This window comes from Anomaloglossus baeobatrachus, chromosome 2 (assembly GCF_048569485.1).
Source record: "Anomaloglossus baeobatrachus isolate aAnoBae1 chromosome 2, aAnoBae1.hap1, whole genome shotgun sequence".
Lineage (NCBI taxonomy): Eukaryota > Metazoa > Chordata > Amphibia > Anura > Aromobatidae > Anomaloglossus > Anomaloglossus baeobatrachus.
The window spans coordinates 96,068,041-96,089,206 of record NC_134354.1 but is presented as its reverse complement, the minus strand read 5'-3'; the positions used below and the strand labels follow the sequence as shown (position 1 = coordinate 96,089,206).

The following is a 21,166-nucleotide window of genomic DNA, read 5'->3' as shown; positions in this document are numbered from 1 at the left end:
GTGATATCTTGGCTTGTAGTTCAACTGGCCATTTCTTCAGTCTTCTCTGAAGGAGGGTCTTTTCACCCCATACTCCTAAATTCTGCCAAACACAGCTATGCAACTGATCTGATCTAGCAGTCTGTACATTATGTCGGTCTCAGAAGATGCTGGCTGTCATTGCCAGCATCTGGGAAGAAGGCATGAAAGTGCATGCCTCTAGAAAAGACTGTGAAGAAACGCACAGTTTTCAGTTTCACAGATCTGCAAAGCTGAGATTTCACATATTGTACTCTAGAAAAAAAAAAGTGAATACAGTGCCTTGAAAAAGTATTCATACCCGGTAAACTTTTCCACATTATTCCACATTACACCCACTAACGTAAATGTATTTTATTGGATGGTAATTTATGTGATATACCAACACAAAGTAGCAAGTATTTTTGAAGTGTAAAGGAAAGGACACATGGTTTCCTAAAGATTTTAAAAATATAAATCTGGAAATTGTGTTGCGCATTTGTATTCAGCCCCCCTGAGTCAATACTTTGTAGGTCCAGCTTTTGTTTCAATTATTGCTGCAAGTGACACGCCCCCGCACCAGAGCCTGGGGTTATTCGTTACCGGGCTGGCTCTGTTCTGCTCGGAGGATGTCACGGCAACAGCACACGGTTCTGTGACCCTGGCAATGTCGTTTTAAATGGTGGTGGGAATTATTTACAGGGGATATGTCGTGACGTCACCTGTGGTATGCAGCAAGCTGGGTGCCGCCGCTACTATTCAGTTTCCTGGGGGTCGGTGGTGATGCAGCTGAGTTGGTATAGCTCTGCACAGGTAGACCTGGGCCCCACGGCTGTTTGGAGTAGTAGTCTTTATGAATGGTGGAGATGTAAAGGTGGGGTGCAAAGACAGGGTGCAAGGCCGGAGGTGCAGACAAATAACTGGGCAAAACAGGGATGCGGTCTCAAGGTTTTTTCTCACTGTTGAGAGTTCCAGGTTATCACGAATAGTCAGATGCTGCCCTCGGAATGCTGAGTCCTACTGTGATGGGCCCCAGCCGATCCCCATTGTAGTTCAGAGGCACAACCCAGTGTACCCTTCTATGTTGCTTTCCTGGTTGTCTTCCTGCGCTGGCCTCTCTCGCCTGCCCTCGCCTATACACACAGTGCCCTGAGCTGGTGTACGTGGACCCTGTCGGGTGGCTTGAAGCTCTGTCCCTTGGCCCTATATGGTCACCTTCCAGCGGATTTGTGTGCGGATGTGGCTTCGGTACTTGAAGTATCCTTAGCGTCCGGTTTGCTAGCTGAGTCTTGTAGTTCTCCACTAGTTGAGGGGCCAGTCCCCTGTGTGACCAAGTCCCTCCAGTCCGGTATGATGCTGTTTGTGGAACGAGACCATGGGTGTATGGCGCACTTCCCGTGGACTCTAGAACCCCTTCTCTCCTGATCCTGGGCCAAGCTGCTCCAGCTCCAGACCACAGGTCTTCACTTCTCCGCTTCTACTTCCTGACTGACTAACATTCTACAGTGTGCTCCCAGTAACTAAACCCCACCTCCCAGCTGGTCGCCAATACCTTGGCCTGATGAAGTGTCGCTAAATTAAGAGTGTGTCTGTGTTTGTGTGCATTCCAACTTGTGGCCTCCTCCTTACCCGGGAATGGTATAATGGTTTTGCAAACTGTTAACAAGACTTCTTATGGCTGCTCTCAAAAATGCTTTATTTTTGCCACTTTTCTTTAAAGGACAGAATTTTGGAGTATGCAACTAATAGTAGTCCTGTTCAGAGATCCTCGCTGTGGATCTCTGTAGCTCCTCCAGAGAGACCATGGACCTCTTGGCTGCTTCTCTAATTAGTGCTCTCTCCTTGCTTGGGTTGTCTGTTTAGGTGAACACCATGTCTTTGTATGTTTGCAGCGGACCCATACTCCTTCAATTTTTAGATGAGGGATTGAACACTGCTTTGTGAGATTTTCAGAGATTGGGCTATTTGTTTTTCAAACCTGTTTCACAAATTTATCCCTGACCTGTCTGGTGTTTTCCTTGGTTTTCATGATGCTATTTGATCACTAATCTTCTCAAAGAAATATCTGAGGCCTTCACAGAACAGCTGTAGTTATACTACTGGGAATAAATTACACAGGTGGACTCAATTTACTAATTAGAGTATGTGACTTCTGGAGGCAATTGGTGCATGTCACAATGTTTATATTTATATTTTTAAAACATTTAGAAAACCCTGTATTATTTCCTTTAGACCACGTGGACACATTGATTGTTTGAGTTTTTTACCTATTTGTAAGCCAACATCCGGAGAGGAACAATCAGAGGAAAAGTTTAAGAGACACACGTCCACCACTTCTGCATTTTTTTTACCCATTCCTGTCTTTGTCGTACAAATACTGAGGTAAAAAAACCTCACCAAATACTTAATGTGTGCATATGGCCTTATACAGTACTTCATAAATGTTTTACAGCTTTTCACAGTTGCCGGATACCCCCTATTTTTGATTATCAGTCAAGGCAAAGACAGCTGCCAACTGATTTTATCAGGCTGGGAAGGCCCATGGTTATTTGGCCCTTCCCAGCCTAAAAATAGCATCCCACAGCCTCCCCAGAATTGGGGCATCACATTAGATGTGACAGTACTGGCGCTTCGCCCTGGCTCTTCCTGATTGCCCTGGTGTGGTGGCAATCTGGGTAATATTTTTGGGGGTTGAAATCAGCGGTGAATTGTTAGCTGACGTCAAGTCCAGGAGTTAGTAATGGAGAAGCGTCCATTAGAACCCAATTACTAATCTACTAAATGTAAAGTAAAAAAAAAACACACTGTAAAAAATAGTTTATTGGAATAAAGACTCCCCCCACTATTCCTTGTTACCAAATTATTTAAAAAACAAAACAAAACAAAATCCATTGTGTAATCGTTCCACGACGTCCTTCGAATCCGTAGCCCACTGTTGTCTGCTTTGCCTTTACTGGTTATCTGGTTATCACAAATAGAGGCAACCCCATGTCATTTTTTTAAGTTATTTATTTATTACATTAAACCAGCCTAAAAACACCCTTTAGTACCATATGAAAGGCACTGAAGTGTGCAAGTTAAAACCCTGTCTATATGCCTGCACTAATCTAATCTGTCCCTCCTACATCAGCTCTTCCTGAAATGCACTTTGCCAAGCATTGCACCCTCGGATCTCATATAAGAATCAATGAGTCGATGTGGCCCGCCAATCACAGTAATGCCAGTAACCAAAATGGCTACAACAATACTGTGATAGTCAGGTAATGCCCACATATTTAGTGGCTGAAAAACAACCACGAATTATTCAGCACGGGGACTCGAGCATGGCACTTAAGTATCCCCGATAGTCGGCTAAGTATTGAGCATGCTGATTAGCCAGAAGCTCAATCAACTATCGAGCAGTGCCGCTCATCAGTACTTTCCGTACCCCAATGACCAAAAATTTACATTCTTACATGTTTCTGAAGATGGCGTCACAAGCAAACTTTTTGGGGTTTTTTGTTATGAATTTTCAATTTTTTTTTTACTCCCCAAATAAAAGTAAAAAAGGATACATTTTTGGTATCACAGTAATTGTACTAATGTAAATTTTATTATATAATACATGCTGTGAAAAAAAAAATCTGAATTGCATTTTTTTGCCATTTTACCACACTTACAATTTTTTTACAGCTTTCCACTACATCACATAACAGAATGAACAGTATTGTTAAACAGTAAAACTTGTCCGTCAAAAAAACAAGCACTCATACAGCTATGTTGATGGAAAAATAAAAAAGTTATGCCCAGTGGTGTAATTAGCCAGTCCCCCCCTCCACCGCATGTTGGTCAGATGTATAGGCTTTTATAGTATTCCAAATCCTGTAAAGACATGTGTTGCCCCCTCCCCCTTCATTATATAGTAATGTCCCCAATCCTGTCCTAATGTTCCTCATTCTGGGCCCCTTCCTGGTAAATATCCCCATCCTGGTTTATATGTTCCCAGTCCTAGGCCCTATCCTGGTATATATGTCCCCCATCGTCATCTATATATCTACTATCCAGGTACAGAGGTCCCCATCCTAAGCCCTTTCATAGTAATTATGTCCCCCAACCAGGTAAGTATGTCCCTCATCCTGAGCCCCTTCCTAGTAAATATGTCCCTCATCTGAGTATAAACATCCCCGTCCCGGGTCATTTTATGGAAAATATATCTTTATCCTTAGCCCCTTCCTGGTATTATTATTATTATTATAGCTCCATTCATTTCATGGTGCTTTACATGTGAAAAGGGGTATGCATAATAGGGACAAGTACAATAATCTTAAACAATGCAAAGCACAGACAGGTACAGGAGGAAAGAGGACCCTGCCCACGAGGGCTCACAGTCTACAAGGGACAGGTGAGGGTGGAGATGGTCGTGCAGCGCTACAGAGGACTGAGAGTGATTGCAGATTGTAGGCTTTTCGGAAGAGGTGGGTCTTCAGGTTCCTTTTGAAGCTTTTCAAGGTAGGCAAGAGTCATATATATCGTGGCAGAGCGTTCCAGAGTATGGGGGATGTACGGGAGAAATCTTAGATGCGATTGTGGGACGAGGAGATGCGAGGTGAGCAGAGAAGGAGATCTTGTGAGGATTGGAGGTTACGTGCAGGTAAGTCTCAGGAGACTTGGTCACAGATGTATGGAGGAGACAGGTTGTGGATGGCTTTGTATGTCATGATTAGGGTTTTAAACTGTAGTCATTGAGCAATGGGAACCTAGTGAAGTAATTGGCAGAGATGAGAGTTTGGGGAGTAGTGAAGGGACAGGTGAATTAGTCGGGCAGCATAGTTTAGAATAGATTGTAGGGGTGCAAGACTGTTAGAAGGGAGGTCACAGAGCAGGAGGTAGCAATAGTCCAGGCGGGAGAAAATGAGGGCATATACTAGTGTTTTTTCAGGTTCTTGGGAAAGGAATGTACAAATCTGGAAAATATTTTTAAGTTGGAGGCGGCAGTAGGTGAAGAGGGCTTGGATGTGTGACTTCAAGGAGAGAGCAGAGTCGAGAATTACCCCCAGGCAGAAAGCAAGTGGGACTGGAAAGAGTGAGCAGCCATTGACGTTGATGGATAGATCTGTTGGGGGGTTGAGTGGGGGGAGGAAAGATAACGAATTCTGTTTTCTCCATGTTAAGTTTTAGAAATCAAGCAGAGAAAAATTCAATGCAAAAAGTGAAACACATACGGTATATTATATAGAGTCATTACACACAGAGTGATGTATTTCAAGTGTTTATTTCTGTTAGGCTATGTGTCCACGGGAGAATGTTGCTGCGGATTTTTCTGCATCAAAATCCGCGGCTTTCCCGCAAAATCCGCACCTTTTCAAAGGTGCGGATTTGCCGCGGATTTCCAGTGGAATTGCCGCGGATTTTGGTGCGGATTTTTTTTTTTCCCAATTTTAAAGCCAAAATCTGGATCAAAATCCGCAACAATAATTGACATGTTGCAGATTTTTCCGGATCAAAATCCGCACCAAATCCGCCGCGGAAAAATCCGCAGCATGGGCACAGCATTTCCAAAATGCCATAAAAATGGCTGGGAAGTGCCGCTGCTGCAGATTTTCGGGAAATCCGCGGCTTTTCCGCGAGAAATCCGCGGCAAAATCTGCGCATTTTCCGCAGCGTGGACACATAGCCTTAATGTTGATGATTATGGCTTACAGCCAATGAAAACCCAAAATTCATTATCTCAGAAAATTAGAATATTATATAAAACCAACTGAAAAATGATTTTAAACTCAGAAATGTTGGTGCCTACTGAAAAGTATGCACAGTAAATGCACTTAATACTTGGTCGGGGCTCCTTTTGAATTAATTACTGCATCAATATGGCGTGGCATGGAGGTGATCAGCCTGTGGCGCTGCTGAGGTGTTATGGAAGCCAGGTTGCTTTGATAGCAGCCTTCACCTCATCTGCATTGTTGGGTCTGGTGTCTCTCATCCTCTTCTTGACAATACCCCATAGATCCTCTATGGGGTTTAGGTCAGGCAAGTTTGCTGGTCAATCAAGCACAGTGATACTGTAGTTAGTAAACCAGGTATTGATACTTTTGGCAGTGTGGATGACTCGCCCACCCCAGGGCTATGGGACACCCGGTGCCGGGCCGGACTAGTCCGGTGGTAGTCAGTGGTGGCTGGGCCCGGCTCCGTGGCCCTGGTGGGTGTCAGTTGAATATGTGGCTTGCTTGTTAATGGTTGTGTTCGTGACGCCACCTGTGGCATGCGGCTATTAAGCCGCCGCTGCTGTGTGAGGCCTCCGGGGTGATGATATAGCAGCAATGGTGGCACTGCTCCCCACAGGTGGAGCGGAGCCCCGGGGACACTGTTAGTGCTTGTGAAAGTCTATGGTGCTGTGTGACTAACACGGTGCAGGGCCGACAGGCGAGGAAAGAACCAGGCACAAACAACAGTCTCTTTACCTTTTCCTCTTTTACTCTGGGAACAGTCCAGTCCTGGGAGACCGTTACAGGTGGTGATGGGGATCCGGTCGGCCTGGAAGTACTTGGGGTGATCTTTCTGGCCAGCTGAGTATGAGGCCTACTCCTGTGCTTTTCTTTGTTATGATAGGACCCTGCTTCTCTGAATCCAGCAATGGCCCTCTTCGCTGCTGGGACCAATGGCACGTCCCTTCCCTCTGTAGGTGGCTGCGCAGGCCCACTCTCTGGTGCTTCTCCGCTGGGGTCCACACCGAGCCCTGATGCTGCAGCTGTACCTTGGATGTGTCTGGGCCAGGGGCTTGCAGCTCCCCTGCCCTTCGGATTCGGCTACCAGGGACGGATTTTATACCCTGGCAACCACAGACTCCGATGTCCGAGTCTCTCTGCTGCCTCTCAGCTACTCCTGCTTCTCTGGGCCAAACTGCTCCAGCTCTAGGCCCCAGATTCACAGGACAGCTCACTCTGTGTCTGTTCACTTCTGCTGCTCCCTACAGACTAACTAACTCCTCCCCCAGGTCAGGCTTAAGGAAGCTCCCTGAAACTTCAGGTTCAGAGCTCCCCCTACTGGCCTGAGGGAGAAACTGCGGTGGATGTTAACTTACTGGCCAGTAGATTTCCCCATTACCTCCAGGCTCAGCATTAACCCTCAGGAGGGCAATGCCGTTGTGGCGACCAGGTCCTAGGGCGCCACACTCCCCCTTAGTTAAATTCAGTACTCCCGGACTGTAGAAACAAAACATAACATGTCATACATTTCATCCCAATATGGGAGGCACATTCTCTTTAACGTTACAATCTTAAACATTTCTATAAGAGTCCAGTGTGGCTCCCTGCCGGGTGTCCATTACACTGCTCCATGGGGGACCCGCCGCGATCAAACCCCCAACGTAGGCTCTGGGCGTGCGTCAGAGCATTGATGACCCCACTCTATGCACGCCGGACGGGTTTTTCTTCAGGGGTGTTTGAGCACACTGGTGCTAACTATGAACAATTTAGGTGTTGGCCACCCATAGTCCAGTGGCCCAATTGTCCATTTTCGCAATCAAAGAAAAAGAAAACATTTTGTACACAACATGACAGACATTTTGCATAACTATTTACACTCTAATAAGTACTCTTTACTTTATACAGTAGACTCCCTATACCTTAGAGGGGGTTGTCCCCGAGTGCTGCGCTGGGACCTACGTAGCTCTGGTGTTTGCCCCTGACTACGTGGTGCGTCTTCTATCTCAGCACTACAGGTGGGCCTAACCCCAATAGGTAAGCGTGATGGTTGCCTTTGTGGTCTAGGAGTCGCCAAGGGTATGACAGGTTCACCACTGACAGGGGGTTGATCCTCCTGTTCCACTGCTGGCGTGTCATCTCGTGCTGGAGCGGACGATTCTTTAGGTGGATCCGGAACCTTTTCTGTTTCTGGCTCGACCAACTGCGGAAACGCCAAAACTGGTACCACTATGGCATTGTTGATTCGGGTCCAAGTTTTGGGGAACTTCCCAAGGATGGTTTGAATCATCTCCCCTTCTTTCTCTTGACTTTGGGGACTTCCTTGTACTCCTTCCATTTCTCTTTGGATTCGGCACCGTTCAGGGCACGCTTTCAGGCGGTCTCGGGAAATTGCTTGACAGGTCTTGCCTTCATCTTTGCTTATGAGGCATACCTTACTATTGTCAAAGTTGGAGGGGATAATGGTGTAGGGCTCGTTTTCCCACTGATCATCCAACTTATGCGTCTTCCGCTTCTTCTTGAGGACTTGTTCTCCAGGTGCTAAGGGAGTTGCTGGGGCTGTTTGATTGTAATGCTGTTCTTGTCTCGTTCTTGCTTGAGACAGGCTCCTTTCCACGCACTCCTGGACCTTACGGTACCGCTGCTGCCGTTCTGCATCCCAATCCTCTATTTCTTGAACCGCCTCAGGCGACACAGTCCCCATCTCAAAGTCTACAGGCAACTTGCCTGGTCTGGCTCGCATCAGGTAAGCGGGGCTGCAGTTGGTCGAATTCACTGGGATGTGGTTGTACAAGTCTACCAGATCTGGCAACTTTTCTGGCCATTGGTTCCTCTCTTCCAGCGGTAGGGTCTTCAGCATATCAATAACCACATGGTTCATTTTCTCGCACAGTCCATTGGTCTGGGGGTGGTACGGTGTGGTTCGAATTTTCTTACAACCGTACATGTTACAGAACTCTTGGAACACTTCAGCCTCGAATGCAGGACCCTGATCCGTCAGTACCCTTTCCGGATAGCCGTGCGGTCGACAAAAGGATGCCTGGAACGCTCTAGCTGCCGTCCTGGCTGTCTGGTCCTTCACAGGCACTACTACCAGGAAACGAGAGTAATGGTCCACAATGGTGAGGGCGTACACATAGCCTGACCGGCTTGGTGTTAACTTCACGTGGTCCAGGGCCACCAACTCCAGGGGCTGCTTCGTGACAATTGGCTGTAGGGGAGACCTTTGGCTGGCATCATCCTTCCGCCTCAAGTTACACGGGCCACAGTCTCGGCACCATTTCTCGATCATCTTTCTCATGTGCACCCAGTAGAACCGATCACGGAGTAAGGCCTCCAACTTCTTCCACCCGAAGTGCCCTGCGTTATCATGATACGCTGCTAGGACCATTGGAGCATCCCTCTGCGGAACCACTATCTGCCAGACAAGTTCATTTGTTCGATAGTTGACATATCTCTTGCAGAGCTTGCCCTGGTAGGTGAACAGTCGTCCCCTCTCCTTCCACAGCTGCTGGGCTTCCTCTGGAGCGTCTGGGCCAAGATGGGTCTCAGCTTGCGCTAGCTTCTCTTTGACCAATCGCACGGCCGGGTCACCATTCTGTGTTTCTTCCCAATTATGGTGGAGTAATGGATTGACCGAGACCTCGTGCTGGTTTAAGCGCTTCACTCCCACAGCATGCTCACACTGTGAAACACCCTGGTGATGGAAAGCCGGTAACTCTATCTCTTCGAGTTCATCCAGGTCTTCTCCAGACTCGGGTAAGTGAGGCATTCTGGACAGCGCATCAGCATTGTTATTCTTCTTGCCAGCCCGATACTTGATGGTAAAGTCAAAGTTAGACAGCCGGGCCATCCATCGCTGTTCCATCGCACCTAACTTGGCTGTTGCCAGGTGTGTCAACGGATTGTTGTCCGTGAAGATGGTAAACTTGGCCGATGCCAGATAGTGCTTGAAGCGTTCAGTCACTGCCCACACAATAGCGAGGAACTCCAGCTTGAAGGAACTGTAGTTTTCTGGATTCCTTTCCGTGGGCCGAAGCTTCCTACTGGCGTACGCTATTACCCTCTCTCTGCCTCCCTGTACCTGGGACAGAACTGCTCCCAGTCCCACGTTGCTGGCGTCTGTGTACAGTATAAACGGTTGGCTGTAGTCAGGGTAGGCCAGAATTTCTTCTCCCGTGAGAGCCCCTTTCAGCCGGACAAAGGATGTTTCCAGTTGGCTGCTCCATTCAAATGGAGGGCTCTGCTTCTTAGCCTGCTTCGGCTGGCCCACCAGGAGATCTTGAAGGGGCGCTGCTATCTTGGTGAACCCATCAATGAACCTTCGGTAGTAGCCCACCAGTCCAAGGAACTGCCGCACCTCCTTCACCGTGGTGGGTCTTGGCCAGTCCTTGATTACCGTGACCTTCTCCGGATCAGGTGCCACGCCTTCTGCGCTGACCACATGACCCAGGTACTGTACCTTTGGCTTCAAGAGGTGACATTTGGACGGCTTGATCTTCAGGCCATATTTCGACAAGGACTCAAACACTTCTGCTAAGTGCTTCAGGTGGTCCTCATAAGTCTTGGAGTAGACTATTACGTCATCCAGGTACAGCAGCACGGTTTCAAAGTTGTGGTGGCCCAAGCAGCACTCCATCAACCTTTGGAATGTCCCTGGGGCGTTGCAGAGCCCGAATGGCATACAATTGAACTCACAGAGACCCATTGGTGTCGTGAATGCAGTCTTCTCCTTGTCCGCCTCTGCCACGGGAACCTGCCAATACCCACTGGTGAGATCCAAGGTGGAGAAATAGTTAGCTGACTTTAAGGCTGTTAGTGACTCCTCTATTCTGGGTAGTGGATAGGCATCTTTATGTGTAATGCGGTTAATTTGCCTGTAATCTACACACATTCTCATTGTACCATCTTTTTTCTTTACGAGCACTAGTGGAGCTGCCCAGGGGCTACAACTATCTCTGATAACCCCAGCCTCCTTCATTTCCCGTAACATTTCCTTGGCACACTGATACTGTGCGGGGGGTACAGGGCGGTATCTTTCTTTAATGGGATGATGATCACCCGTGGGGATTTGATGTTGAACCCCTTTCACCTGCCCAAAATCTAGGGGGTGTTTGCTGAAGACCCGCTCGTACTCCTGTACCACCCGGTAAACCCCATGCTTTTGGTGCGAGGGGGTGGAGTCGGTGCCTACATGTAATTTTTGGCACCAGTCTTCCGGCTGCCCCTTGGAGCCATTGTCTTCCGCCTGGTCGGACGGGATCAAGGGTTCCACTGCTTTAATGGTATTGTTGCTGACAGTGTACAATTTTGCCACAGTGGCATACCGGGGCAATTTGGCCTCCTCCTCCCCACAATTCAGGACACGGACGGGCACTCTCCCCTTGCGGACGTCCGCTACCCCTCTGGCTATCAGGACTCCAGGCCTACTGTCTGAATACATTGGTTCTACCAAGGCATGGTAATCCTGACCCTTGAGGCCTATTGCTGCCCGACACCATATCAACATTTCACTTCTTGGGGGTATTACAATGGGGAGGGGGTCACTTACCCTCACACTGCCAATTTCTCCTCCGGCCAGCTCTACCTGCTGCCTCCTCATCAGGGCTCTGATCTCCCTCTGTAGGACACGCTGCTGCCCGGAGCTGGCAGTTTCAGACGCCTGTTGTAACAAAATTATCACTTCGGCAATACAATTTTCTATCACATTTGTACCAAGAGTTAGCAGTGGGTCAGATTCTTTGCGATCAATATCTACAATTATCATCCCCTGACATGGCAATTCCACCCGCCCCACTTTAATGGTTACTTCTTTGTACCCAATCTGAGGTAAGGGCTGACCATTACTGGCCACAATTGTTAAATCATCATCTGGGCCATGGTCAATGTCTGAATCGGCCCAATATCTTTTGTACAGTTTGTGGGGGATGGTTGTTACCTGGGACCCCGTATCCAGGAGGGCATTCAAAGGGATCCCATCCAGCACAATAGGAAGGACCGGTCGTCCTCCCACATACTTGCTGCGGCTGGGGGTTGAGCCGGGCTTCCTTACACCTGGGGGTCGGCTCCTGGCCCCAGGCTCGGCCCATTTAAAGGACAGCGTCGTGCAATGTGGCCCGCCTGGTTGCAGTTGCGGCAGATCGGTTGTCCTGTTGAATCATACCGGTCTGTGTCTCTGCCTCGGGTCGGCGGAATCCTTCTCTGTCGCATCCATGGGACGTCCTCTGGGCTGGAGGCCAACTCGATTTTCGCAGGCGAGGGGGTCATTTGTAGAGACTGCACGGTCTTGGCAAGGGCAGCCACAGTCTTGGTCAGCTCCTGGACCTGTTGTCTGAGCTCCGCAGTGGGATCCTTATCCAGGGACTGCGCCTCAGCCCCTGCAGTGGCTCGTGTTGCAGGCACCACCCCGGGGTACGTGATAGCAGGAGGCCGGAGGGGTACTGGGTCACTCGGTGTAGATTCTCTCAGTACCCTGATGGCCTGGTCCTTAAACTTGGCAAAGTCCAGAGCAGGGTTCTGCAGGACCAGGATACGCAGCTGGGTCCTGTGGGCATCTGACAGGAGCCCCTCTATGAACTGCTCAGTTAGGAGTTTGTCTTCTTCACGTACACCCTCTGGGTCCACCTGTTTAACTGCTTTCAGGGCCTCTTGCAGGTTTAGGGCATAGTCCCTTATGCTGTCTGTGGCCCGCTGCTTGCACCCAAAGAATCTCATCTTTATCTCTGCTGCGGTGCGAGTGTCAAACGTACTCTTTAGCTTGGCCAGTATCTGGGCTGCTGTCCCTTTATCTGTATCAGGCCATGACTTTGCTTCACGCTGGGCTGCGCCGGCTAGCTGTCCCATTAATATGCCCACCTTCTGGCTCTCAGTCAGCGGATACACCCGGAATAAGCTGTGCAGGCTTTCTCTGAAGTCACTCAAGGTATGGGACTCCCCGGAGTATTGCGGCAGCCATTCTGCTCCCGGTATGTATGGCATGGTGATCGGCATTACCGGCGCTACAGTGGGGGCCGGGGCGACGGCGACTGGGATTGCTTCTGCTGGTGCTGCGGCGTCTCGGGCTATGGCAGCCACCTGCCCTCCCTCTGAGTCGGACATCTTCCTCCCCCTTAGTGAACCTTACCAGGCTCCGTTCACTTTTCAAATTTTCTTCCGGGTCGCGCGGGGTTAACAGCGCTCTGCTCTGATGGCGCGCTCCCTTCGCGCTCTTTGTCAGGCACGCCCCCCTTCTTCCTGCGCTCAGCGAGGCTAATGGCGGCGGTGGTCTGCAGCCAGTACACAGTCTTTTAAGCACAATTCCGGCAGGCGCACAGTACCCGGTGGGACCGGGCACGAAATCCTGTTCGTGACGCCAAAATTGACTCGCCCACCCCAGGGCTATGGGACACCCGGTGCCGGGCCGGACTAGTCCGGTGGTAGTCAGTGGTGGCTGGGCCCGGCTCCGTGGCCCTGGTGGGTGTCAGTTGAATATGTGGCTTGCTTGTTAATGGTTGTGTTCGTGACGCCACCTGTGGCATGCGGCTATTAAGCCGCCGCTGCTGTGTGAGGCCTCCGGGGTGATGATATAGCAGCAATGGTGGCACTGCTCCCCACAGGTGGAGCGGAGCCCCGGGGACACTGTTAGTGCTTGTGAAAGTCTATGGTGCTGTGTGACTAACACGGTGCAGGGCCGACAGGCGAGGAAAGAACCAGGCACAAACAACAGTCTCTTTACCTTTTCCTCTTTTACTCTGGGAACAGTCCAGTCCTGGGAGACCGTTACAGGTGGTGATGGGGATCCGGTCGGCCTGGAAGTACTTGGGGTGATCTTTCTGGCCAGCTGAGTATGAGGCCTACTCCTGTGCTTTTCTTTGTTATGATAGGACCCTGCTTCTCTGAATCCAGCAATGGCCCTCTTCGCTGCTGGGACCAATGGCACGTCCCTTCCCTCTGTAGGTGGCTGCGCAGGCCCACTCTCTGGTGCTTCTCCGCTGGGGTCCACACCGAGCCCTGATGCTGCAGCTGTACCTTGGATGTGTCTGGGCCAGGGGCTTGCAGCTCCCCTGCCCTTCGGATTCGGCTACCAGGGACGGATTTTATACCCTGGCAACCACAGACTCCGATGTCCGAGTCTCTCTGCTGCCTCTCAGCTACTCCTGCTTCTCTGGGCCAAACTGCTCCAGCTCTAGGCCCCAGATTCACAGGACAGCTCACTCTGTGTCTGTTCACTTCTGCTGCTCCCTACAGACTAACTAACTCCTCCCCCAGGTCAGGCTTAAGGAAGCTCCCTGAAACTTCAGGTTCAGAGCTCCCCCTACTGGCCTGAGGGAGAAACTGCGGTGGATGTTAACTTACTGGCCAGTAGATTTCCCCATTACCTCCAGGCTCAGCATTAACCCTCAGGAGGGCAATGCCGTTGTGGCGACCAGGTCCTAGGGCGCCACATGGACAGGTGCTAACTCCTGCTGTAAAATTACATTTCGATCTCCAAAAAGCTTGTAGACAAAGGGAAGCATGAAGTGCTGTAAAATTTCCTGGTAGATGGCTGTGCTGACTTTGGTCTTGATAAAACACAGTGGACCTACACCAGCAGATGACATGGCTCCCCAAACCATCACTGATTGTGGAAACTTCCCACTAGACCTCAAGCAGCTTGGATTGTGGCCTCTCCACTCTTCCTCCAGACTCTGGGACCTTGATTTCCAAATGAAATGCTAAATTTACTTTCATCTGAAAACAACACCTTGGACCACTGAGCAACAGTCGAGTTCTTTTTCTCCTTGACTGAGGTAAGACACTTCTGGCATTGTCTATTGGTCATGATTGGCTTGTCACAAGGAATGCGACAGTTGTAGCCCATGTCCTGGATACGTCTGTGTGTGGTGGCTCTTGAAGCACTGACTCCAGCAGCAGCCCACTTCTTGTGAATCTCCCCCAAATTTTTAAATGGCCTTTTCTTAACAATCCTTTCAAGGCTGCGGTTATCACGGTTGCTTGTGCACTTTTTTTCTACCACACTTTTTCCTTCCACTCAAACTTCCATTAATATGCTTGGATACAGCACTCTGAACAGCCAGCTTCTTTACCAATGACCTTTTGTAGCTTACCCTCCTTGTGGACTGCCTTCTGGACATCTGTCAAGTCAGTAGTCTTCATAATGATTGTGTAGTCTACTGAACCAGACTAAGGGACCATTTTAAATGCTTAGGAAGCCTTTGCAGGTGTTTTCTGGTAATTATTCTAATTTTCTGAGATAATGACTGTTGGGTTTTCATTGGCTCTAAGCCATAATCATGAACATTAACATAAATAAACACTTGAAACAGATCACTCTGTGTGTAATGACTCTATATAGTATGTATTTCCCTTTTTGTATTGAATTACTGAAATAAATTAACTTTTTGATGATATTCTAATTTATTGAGGTGCACTTGTATTTCCATGTCATCCATTGATCATTAGCTTTTAAACTAATAGACGCGTAATTAATATTTAAATATGGATAAGATTGATGTTCAGTAGGTGTCAATCTTTAGTTATAATTTGGAATTCCGAATATCTTTCTGTTACAGGAGAACTCCCCCTATCACTTGCTGCCTGCACTAACCAGCCTGATATTGTGGAATATCTCCTAAATAACCCATATCAGAGAGCTGATTTCACTGCCAAGGATACCCAAGGAAATACAGTTCTGCATGCTCTGGTCTTAGTGGCTGATGACACTAAAGAGAATACTGTGTTCATCATCAATATGTATGATAAGATTCTGAAGATGTCCATCCAAATTGATCCAGAGGTGAAACTTGAAGATGTGTGTAATAATGACAATCTTACTCCTTTGAAGTTGGCTGCAAAATTGGGTAAAATTGAGGTTAGTTACAATCTCTATTGAGCTTTATACTTTTCTTTCTACATATGTTGGAGGAACAACCACCCTAATAGCACATGAGATTGCTACGTCAACCAAAGAAAAAATGTTGACAGTTTTATAAAAAAACAAAACTTACCACCTAGCAAAATGAGTCAAGCGTGCTCAGTGTGCTATGGAATTGTTTATACACAGTCTTATAGGTATACACTGATATACAGTGATTTTGATGGCAGCGATGTTTGAAATGTTTTATATTACGTTTATGGTGCTGATTAAGAATATGACCGATTTTGACATTGGCTCTATTTTCTGAGATATTTAATAGTTATCTAATTAACACACAAAAAGATTGAAAATAAATCAGAATTGCAAGAATATCATTATTTTTATTAGAACTAGTAATTAAACAATCTAAAATCAAACCAAAAAATAATTAAAAAATCTAACAGTGACAGGAAAAAAGTTCTGTATGATTTGATTAATTCATACAATATTAATTAGTTATTAATTGCTATTAATGTCAAACCTTCAAAAAACGCTGTGTTATGTGATTTCCTTTTATGTGTGTCACCAGGACAATCACATTGGAGACTCATCTGCCATAATGAGTATGTCCATGTGCCTTGATATCTATCCTCCATCACCTTCATTTCCTGGTGGAACCTTTCACCTTGTTCCTTGACGAAGTCTCCAAGTTTGTTTGGAAATCTGTTTACAAGGCTGTGGCTGTGCCTATTAACTCCCAAATTTATGAAGTTACCGAGCATATCTTGCACAGTTATAATATATATATATATATATATATATATATATATATATATATATAAAATAAAATATCTTAACAGTTATAAAAGTCTGCTCTGTGATTAACCAAGTAGTTCTTCACAACAAAACTCTTCTAGGCTGAAACCTCAGTGTCATTCATGCATAGGGTAAAATTGGAATTGTAAATGAGTTTACAAATGTGAGGACCATACAATTTTTAGTTTTTCCATGCTTAGTCCAGGGAATGATTTACAAATGTAGTTGAAGCAATTACCCAATTTTTTCAAAACCTTCACAAATTGCTTCATTAATCTTAGTGAACGAAGGTACGGATGCCGGGTTGTGGGGCTCCACACTCCTTCGCCAAAAAAACCCCTCTGTAATCCCGAATGCTACCTACAGTATGTACAGAGCAGCAACCAAATGCCTAAGGGTACATGCCCTAGATCAGGAACAGTACCATTTTGGATGCAGCATGTTTTCACTGCATCCAAAATGCTACATTGTACAGTGCAAGCACAGTGGATGGGATTTAGAGAAATCCCATGCCCATTATGCTTCTCTTTTCTGCAGTGTAAACTGACATGTGGCATGGCTTTCCAAGCTGCAGCATGTCAATTTATGCTTGCGGAGACGCAATTGTTCTCATCAAGGTCTGCAGCAGCCCGAACTCTGATCATGGACATGGTCCACTGAGTTCTCCTGCAGAGAACACTTGGATCGTCACAGGAAAAAACATGCTGAGTCCAGGACGCAGTGTGTGCAAATCATTGGCACATAACCTTGCACATCACAGCTGTTCTGTATGTCTTTTGATGTACATCTTTGATTTTCCTGATGAAGAAGATTACAGTCTCTGAAATGCATAGAATAAATCACTTTTCAGCCTCATAAGTCTCCTGGATTCTATACGGCAGTACAGATGGTTAACCCTTTTTTGCCCATATGAATATTTTTGTACTGAAAATAAAACAACTGAGATTATTTTTATTATTATTATTATTATTATTATAGCACCCTTTATTCAATGGCGCTTTACATGTGAAAAAGGGGCATACATAGACAAGTACAATAATTGTGGAATGCTATGGTGGACTAAGGGTTACTGCAGGTTGTAGGCTCGGAAGAGGTGGATCTTCAGGTTTCCACGGTAGGCTAGAGTCTCTTGTGTTGGGATAAAGCGTTCCAGAGTATGGGGGAGGCACAGGAGAAATCTTGTGCGCGATTGTGGGAAGAGGAGATAAGAGGGGAGTAGAGAAGGAGATCTTGTGAAAATTGAAGGTTGCATGCTGGTAAGTACCAGGGGAATAGGTCACAGATGTAAGGAGGAGACAGATTGCGGGTGGGTTTGTATGTCATGGTTAGTCTTTTGAAATGGAGTATTTGTGCAATGGAGGCTGAGAGCAGTTTCTGCTTGGCAGCCGCCGGTGATGAATGTTTCCTGCTGCTTCTGAAGATGGCTGGGAGTTTTCCCTTCAGTTTCTCCCATTTATTCTGTGCCTGAATCTACTCCAGATAAGTTCACTAGTTTCTGTGCTTAATTGCTGGAATTGCACTTAAGGGTGTTTATGCTTATTCCATTTTGTTCTGTGTTTTGGTTTCTTGTTTGTGAGGATCTGTCTCTCTGCTTTTGTAAGTGTCTGGCACAAGAGTATCTGATATAGTGGGGGAGAGACCGTGTGGTCTTAGTTTTTTTTTTCTATCAGGAGCTTGGTATTTTTTGCAGGGTTTTTTGCTGGCCGTAATCAGTTATCTTTCCTGTCCTGTTGTATCTAGTAAGTCGGGCCTCACCTTTGCTAATCTATATTTTCTGTGTATTGTGTTTTCTTACATCACCGTCGTTGCATGTTGGGGTCTTGCTATTTCTTTGGGGACTGCTCCAAGGCAAGTTAGGATTCCTCATTTCTATGTTTGAGGTGTAGCAAGTTTCTCAGGCAGTGACGAGGTGTCTAGGTGTATACAATGAAAAAGAAAATATGGCACTCTGTTGAGAAATGGCGGTGCCTTGATAGGGTCCAAACCCCATACAATAGACAAAAAGAATCCGGCACTCACAATTGATTGCGTGGAAAAACAAGATTTTTTTTATTGGCTCATTTGTGTGAAGAAAAAATAATTTGTCAATAAGATAATGGTGATGTTTCGGTCATATTAGATCTTCATTAGAATCACACAGCAAGTGAAGAGCCAGGGGCCAAAATAGCAATGAGCGCTAATGTGTATTGCGCACACGTCGCCAGGGGAGCGCTCTTTGTGAGTGCCGTATTCTTTTTGTCTGAGGTGTCTAGGTGTGTTAGGTACATCCCACTGCTACTTCTAGTGTTGTCCGATAGACGGGATTGTCAGCTTAGTTTCTAACTACTTTTGTGGGGGTTTTTTTTACCCGATTAATGGGATTTTTTGTGATCATCCACGGTTACCAGTTCATAACAGGGATGCCGACAGATAGGGAGCGAGATGAGTAGGTGGTGTGAGAGAGGGAGACACTGATCGTCCGGTTCATTACATATGAATTTATCCAAGATAGGGACAAGTCAGTGATAACCAAATGATGATAGAATCTGTAGCAAGAGGGATGGTCCACAGTGTCAAAGGCAGAAGACAGGTCTAGGAGAAGAAGGAGGACAGGGTAATGTTGTTTGGCTTTGGCGGTTAGTAGGTCATTGATGACTTTATTTAGGGCAGGTTCAGTGGAATGACTCAATCGGAAGCTAGATTGTAACCAGTCAAACAGGAAGCAGGAGTAGAGGTGGGAGGGCAGTTCAAGATGGACATGCTGTTCCAGTAGTTTTGAGGCATAAACATCAGACCTCCTGACACCAGTCTTCCTGGCCCCAGTCTTCCTGACACCAGTACCCCTGACACCTGTGCATCCTTTGTGATACTTTGCTGACATTTCAGTAAAATGCAGCTCGATGAATATTTAACTTCTTTACCTTAAATTCCTGGGTTGCTTTCACCATATGTTTTGGGTCATTGTCCATCTGTTCAGTGAAGTACCATCCAATTAACTTTGTTACTTTTGGTTAAATCAGAACAGATAGTTTAGCCCTGGACACTTAAGAATTCATCCCGCTGCTTCTGACTTCAATCACTTCATCAATAAACACTAGTGACCCAGGGCCTTTGGAAGCCATGCATGCCCGGCCATCACACTGCCTCCATCTGTTACAGAGGATATGATGTGCTTTGGATCATGAGCTGTTCCAAGCTTTCTCCATACTTTATTCTTCCCATTATTCTGGTACAGGTTGATCTTTGTTTTATCTGTCCCAAAAATTTTTTTTCAGAACTGAGCGTCTTCTTGAAATGATTTTTTTTTTTGGCAAAGTCTAGTTCGGCCTTTCTATTTTTAAGGCTGATTAATGGTTTGAACCTTATGGTGAACTCTCTGTATTTCCTCTCATGAAGTCTTCTCTTTAGGGTAGACTTAGCTACTGAAAGACCTACTTCCTGGAGAACGGTATTCACTTGGGTGGATTTTGAAGGTTTTCCTTCACCATGGAAAGGAGTCTCCGATCATCCACCACTGTAGTCTTCTGTGGATGTCCAGGCCTTTTACGTTCCCATGCTCTCCAGTGTGCTCTTTTTTTGCAGAATGCACCATACTGTTGATTTGTCCACTCCTAACATTTCTGGTATTTTCGTGATGAATTTCTTCTTTTTGTTTAGCCTAATAAGTCTTTTCACGAATACCAAATGTACCTATTATAATCTATGCTGCTATTCACATGTCTGTGTTTTTACATGGACCATGTGTCCGTGCAAAATTCACTCTGATATGTCCTTTTTTCTCTAGTTTCAGAGATGTGAGTTTCCAATACAAGTCTATGGCTTCATGAAAAACACGTTCAGCACACAGATGACATCAGTGTACAATCTGTGTGCTGTACGTATTTAACATTGCTAGTGATAGGAGAAGCTTTGTAATTACCATATTTTTCGTTTTATAAGCCGCACCGGATTATAAGACGTGCCCCAAATTTAGAGATAAAAAAAGGTAAAAAATTAAATAAAAAGGTCCGTCTTATACTCCGTTGTTGTTTTACTGGAGGGGGACACCAGTAGTGGTGAAGCGGGTCACAGGAGGCAGAGGTTATGGTGGCAGCTTCGGTCAGTGGCGGCAGCAGCAGCGGCGGCGGTCAGTGGCGGCAGCAGCAGTGGCGGTCAGTGGCAGGTGCGTGGTGTTAGTGGCGGGTCAGTAGTGGAGCAGGCTGGTACAGTGAGTGTCCAAGTCTGTCCGCGGTACCGGTTCAAATGAAGGTGACTAGAGCGGCGCATGCGCAGATGGAGCTCTCATCCAAGGGCTCCATCTGTGCACGCGCTGACTCCTGGCGCCATGATTTGAACCGGGACCGCGGACACAGTGGGACACTCACCGCACAGCCGCCCGCAGAGAGTGGCAGCCAGCAGGCCGCCCGCCCACACGCACAGAAAGGCAGCCACCCGTCCACCCGCACGCACCGACAGGTACTCTGCCAGCCACCTGGACAGAGTGGCAGCCAGCAGGCCGCCCACCTACCCGCACAAAGAGGCAGCCAGCCTCCAGGACAGAGAGGGAGCCAGCCACCCGCACGCAGCCACAGGCACCCGGCCGCCCGAACGCACCCGGTCGCCGCACAGACAGCCCCCCCGGTAAGCTATATTCGGATTTTAAGACGCACCCCTCATTTTCCTCCCAAATTTTTGGGAGGAAAGGTGCGTCTTGTAATCCGAAAATACGGTCATTTATCGAACACTGAAAAACACTGAATGAAAAACACTGTTGGTGCACTTATGGTAAAAATACACACACGAACTATACACGGAGGATACATTGATCCAAAACACTGAGAACACTGGTATCATTTTTTTCACGTATAGTTTTAACATGGAC

General features: G+C 47.0%; 1 protein-coding gene across 1 annotated transcript in view; it reads left to right on the top strand.

The window, feature by feature from the left end:
* LOC142291008 (transient receptor potential cation channel subfamily V member 1-like) overlaps positions 1-21,166 on the top strand; it is a 218,308-nt gene that overhangs the window by 106,407 nt on the left and 90,735 nt on the right. Inside the window, exon 6 of the mRNA XM_075335190.1 lies at positions 15,227-15,525. Within this exon, the coding sequence (XP_075191305.1) occupies positions 15,227-15,525 (299 nt within the window). The remainder of the gene's footprint in view (positions 1-15,226; positions 15,526-21,166) is intronic.